This window comes from Blennius ocellaris (assembly GCF_963422515.1).
Source record: "Blennius ocellaris genome assembly, contig: SCAFFOLD_312, whole genome shotgun sequence".
Classification (NCBI taxonomy): domain Eukaryota; kingdom Metazoa; phylum Chordata; class Actinopteri; order Blenniiformes; family Blenniidae; genus Blennius; species Blennius ocellaris.
In genome coordinates this window covers 7,501-12,500 of record NW_027662308.1, presented here as the reverse complement: position 1 = coordinate 12,500, position 5,000 = coordinate 7,501, and the positions used below count along the sequence as shown (strand labels likewise).

The 5,000-nt window shown below is 43.5% G+C and overlaps 1 protein-coding gene across 1 annotated transcript in view; it reads left to right on the top strand.

Moving 5' to 3' along the window:
- Positions 1 to 2,370: 2,370 nt before the first annotated feature.
- LOC308147876 (mitochondrial carnitine/acylcarnitine carrier protein-like) overlaps positions 2,371 to 5,000 on the top strand; it is a gene marked incomplete at its 3' end in the record, with an annotated part of 10,126 nt that continues 7,496 nt past the window's right edge. Inside the window, 3 exon segments of the mRNA XM_080521251.1 lie at positions 2,371 to 2,502; positions 3,725 to 3,811; positions 3,985 to 4,112. Coding sequence (XP_080377377.1) covers positions 2,401 to 2,502; positions 3,725 to 3,811; positions 3,985 to 4,112 — 317 coding nt within the window. The 5' untranslated portion in view covers positions 2,371 to 2,400.

Below are 5,000 nucleotides of genomic sequence, written 5' to 3'. Positions count from 1 at the left end.
TTCATTAAAAGTCATTTAGTCGTTTTTAAACTTAAAGTGGTTTTTGTGTTTCTGGACTTTATTTGAAAAACTTTGTTTCTTGGTTCAGTTCAGAGTTTTACTGACTTTCTATTGTAAATGTTCTAAAGTTTCTACTCTTCATCACTCTACTGTTTGTTTTATCGTCCAGGGATTGTTTGTTTGTTTTTACTCATTCAGGCCGTTTGGCCACTCGTTTTCCTTCTGTGTCTCTATTGGTCTCTATTGGTCTTTATTGTGTCTCTATTGTGTCTCTACTGGTCTTTATTGTGTCTCTATTTGTCTCTATTGGTCTTTATTGTGTCTCTATTGGTCTTTATCGTGTCTCTATTGGTCTTTATCGTGTCTCTATTGGTCTTTATCGTGTCTCTATTGTCTCTACTGGTCTTTATCGTGTCTCTATTGGTCTTTATCGTGTCTCTATTGGTCTTTATTGTGTCTCTATTGGTCTTTATCGTGTCTCTATTGGTCTTTATCGTGTCTCTATTGGTCTTTATCGTGTCTCTATTGGTCTTTATCGTGTCTCTATTGTCTCTATTGGTCTTTATTGTGTCTCTATTGTCTCTATTGGTCTTTATTGTGTCTCTACTGGTCTTTATCGTGTCTCTATTGGTCTTTATTGTGTCTCTATTGTGTCTCTACTGGTCTTTATTGTGTCTCTATTGGTCTTTATTGCGTCTCTATTGTGTCTCTATTGGTCTTTATTGTGTCTCTATTGGTCTCTATTGTGTCTCTACTGGTCTTTATCATGTCTCTATTGTCTCTATTGGTCTTTATTGTGTCTCTATTGTCTCTATTGGTCTTATCGTGTCTCTATTGGTCTTTATCGTGTCTCTATTGTCTCTATTGGTCTTATCGTGTCTCTATTGTCTCTATTGGTCTTTATCGTGTCTCTATTGTCTCTATTGGTCTTATCGTGTCTCTATTGGTCTTTATCGTGTCTCTATTGGTCTTTATCGTGTCTCTATTGTCTCTATTGGTCTTATCGTGTCTCTATTGGTCTTTATCGTGTCTCTATTGGTCTTTATCGTGTCTCTATTGTCTCTATTGGTCTTATCGTGTCTCTATTGTCTCTATTGGTCTTTATCATGTCTCTATTGGTCTTTATTGTGTCTCTATTGGTCTTATCGTGTCTCTATTGGTCTTTATTGTGTCTCTATTGTCTCTATTGGTCTTATCGTGTCTCTATTGGTCTTTATCGTGTCTCTATTGTCTCTATTGGTCTTTATCGTGTCTCTATTGTCTCTATTGGTCTTATCGTGTCTCTATTGTCTCTATTGGTCTTTATCGTGTCTCTATTGGTCTTTATCGTGTCTCTATTGTCTCTATTGGTCTTATCGTGTCTCTATTGTCTCTATTGGTCTTATCGTGTCTCTATTGGTCTTTATCGTGTCTCTATTGTCTCTATTGGTCTTTATCGTGTCTCTATTGTCTCTATTGGTCTTATCGTGTCTCTATTGTCTCTATTGGTCTTTATCGTGTCTCTATTGGTCTTTATCGTGTCTCTATTGTCTCTATTGGTCTTATCGTGTCTCTATTGTCTCTACTGGTCTTTATCGTGTCTCTACTGGTCTTTATCGTGTCTCTATTGTGTCTCTATTGGTCTTTATTGTGTCTCTATTGGTCTTTATTGTGTCTCTATTGGTCTCTGTTGTGTCTCTATTGGTCTTTATTGCGTCTCTATTGTCATGTAGAGTTTAAATGGTTTAGCTTCTATTGTTTGTCTGTTTGGACTCTTGTTGTCTGATTCTGTCGTTTTCTTGTTTCTTTGTTTCTCTTTTCTTTTCTCTTCTGCTCTAATTATTTGTCTTCTGTTTCTTTTCATCCCTCTTTTATCACCTTCTTCTTCTTCTTCACTTCCTTCAGTGTTTCTTCCTGTTTTTCTCTTCTTTACTTTCCGGTCTGAAGGTTTTTTCTCTAATTTGGTGTCAATAATTATTATTATTGACGTTTTCATCACAAATAATCTTTTGTTTCCCGACTGCTTTGAGGAAAACGACTCGGATCGTTTTGTCTTCACACCCCCGTCATGAGGAGGGTGCAGTTCTCCTGTGGCGCCACTAGGTGGTGCTAAAGCAGCCAAAAGCTTTAGACTTTATTTGACCACTAATTGTAAATAATTCACGTTTATGTTTGTATAATTCGTATAAAAATAATAAAACATTTTATTGTTGCAGAAACAAACGAGCAGTGAATCTGGGAGGAAAAACAAAGGAAGAATTGAAAGTTTAAATAAAACCAGGTTTTATTACCAGCCGTTTTCTGGTTTGACGGTTCGGACCAGAGTCCAGCAGGCGGCCGAGCCCCCCCCCCCCCCCCCCCCCGGTGTCTCCACGTGACGTCACGGGGGGAGTCTCGGTGCGCGGGGCCACGCGCTGCAGGATGGCGGAAGGAGCGACAGTTTCCCCGCTGAAGAACTTCGTGGCCGGGGGGGTCGCCGGGGCCTGTCTGCTGCTGGCGGGACACCCGCTGGACACCATCAAGGTGAGACACGCGGGACACGTGGGACACGCGCTCCGGCGGGACCCGGTCCTCGGCTGGTCCCGGTCCCGGTCCCGGGTCTGGTCCGTCCTCCCCGGGGGGGGGGGGGGGGGTCGAGCGGTTCAGAGGAAAGTCGAAGGGATTATTGACAAATCAGCTTTAAAAGTCACTGCGCGCGCGCCCGGGCGCGTGCACGAGCTTCGTGTCACCGGTGAGTCTATTTTTAAAGTTTGACCGGAAGAAGAGCGGATCGTCAACATTTCAAAACAAACAAGTCCTGAAGCCGAGACGCTTCTTTACAAACGTTCCGCTTCTCATGACGTCACGAGGTCAAAGTGATCAAACGATCAAATGACGAGTCACGTGTCCCGAATAAAAAGTGTCTGGAAGATCTGAAATGTGACGTCAAACCTCAGACGAAACTCTTCAATTATAGCAAATTAAGACTTTCACATTTATGTTTGCAGAAAAGAATTGCAAGATGTTAGAATGTTTTATAAAAATGGAAATAATGAAAATTCTGTTTAAAAAGGAAAAAGAAGCATGAATGAAACTGAAAAGTTCAATAATGGTTCAAAGATATTCACTGACTGGATGAACGGCCCAAGAAATGTGCAAATTAAATCTACATTATGATTTCTGACATCATTTACATAAAATCCATATTTTAGTTGAAAGAAAACCAAAATACAAACATTGCAGCGAAAGAAAGAGTTCCGTCATTAATCACACATTCTGACATTAAACCACCAAATAGACTGAATCATTCACAAAACCTTTTTATTGTCATACAAATCTCATTCAAAGAAAAGATCTGGAAGAGAAAAACAACAAATAAGGAGTAAAATGTGAAATTTAACTGGACTTGAAGAGGTTTTGACAGGAAGTCGAGCTGCTTTCCTCCACTTCCTGTTGGAGGTTTCAGGTTTCAGGTTGGAGGTTTCAGATTGGAGGGTGGAGGTTTCAGATTGGAGGTTTCAGGTTGGAGGGTGGAGGTTTCAGGTTGGAGGGTGGAGGTTTCAGGTTGGAGGGTGGAGGTTTCAGGTTGGAGGGTGGAGGTTTCAGATTGGAGGTTTCAGGTTAGGTTTGACCTTTGACCCCTGCTCATGTCCCCGGCCTGCCTTTGACCTTTGACCCCTGCTCATGTCCCCGGCCTGCCCTTGACCTTTGACCCCTGCTCATGTCCCCGGCCTGCCCTTGACCTTTGACCCCTGCTGGTGTGCAGGTGAGGCTCCAGACGCAGCCCAAAGCGGCGCAGTACGTGGTCTACACCGGGGCCTACGACTGCTTCAGGAAAACTGTGTCCAAGGAGGTAAAACACTCTGAAAGTACTTCAATGTTCATGTACCTGGTGTACCGTGGTAGTACCAGTGGTAGTACCAGGTGTACCATGGTAGTACCAGGTGTACTGTGGTAGTACCATGGTAGTACCATGGTAGTACCATGGTAGTACCATGGTAGTACCAGTGGTGTGGTGTGCTGCAGGGCCTGCTGGGCCTCTACAAGGGGATGGGGGCCCCCCTGGCCGGCGTGGCCCCCATGATGGCCATCAGCTTCCTGGGCTTCGGTTTGGGGAAACAGCTGCAGCAGACGGATCCTGAGCAGCCGCTGACGTGAGTCACGACCAGGAGGCCCAGGGGCAGCAGCCTCTGACCTCTGACCTCTGACCTCTGACCTCTAATCTCTGACCTCTAACCTCTGACCTCTAATCTCTAACCTCTAATCTCTAACCTCTGACCTCTAATCTCTGACCTCTAACCTCTGACCTCTAATCTCTAACCTCTGAGCTCTAATCTCTAATCTCTGACCTCTAACCTCTGACCTCTAATCTCTAACCTCTAATCTCTAACCTCTGACCTCTAATCTCTGACCTCTAACCTCTGACCTCTAATCTCTAACCTCTGAGCTCTAATCTCTAATCTCTGACCTCTAATCTCTGACCTCTAATCTCTGACCTCTAACCTCTGACCTCTAACCTCTGACCTCTAACCTCTGAGCTCTAATCTCTGACCTCTAATCTCTGACCTCTAACCTCTGAGCTCTAATCTCTGACCTCTAATCTCTGACCTCTAATCTCTGACCTCTAACCTCTGACCTCTAATCTCTGACCTCTAATCTCTGATCTCTAATCTCTAATCTCTGACCTCTAATCTCTGACCTCTAACCTCTGACCTCTAACCTCTGACCTCTAATCTCTGATCTCTGATCTCTAATCTCTGACCTCTAATCTCTAACCTCTGACCTCTCAGACTCCAGCTTTGATCCATCCATCCATCATCCATCCATCCATCATCCATCCATCATCCATCCATCATCCATCCATCATCCATCTATCATCCATCATCCATCCATCATCCATCCATCCATCATCCATCCATCATCCATCCATCATCCATCCATCATCCATCCATCCATCATCCATCCATCATCCATCCATCATCCATCCACCATCCATCTATCATCCATCATCCATCATCCATCCATCATCCATCATCCATCCA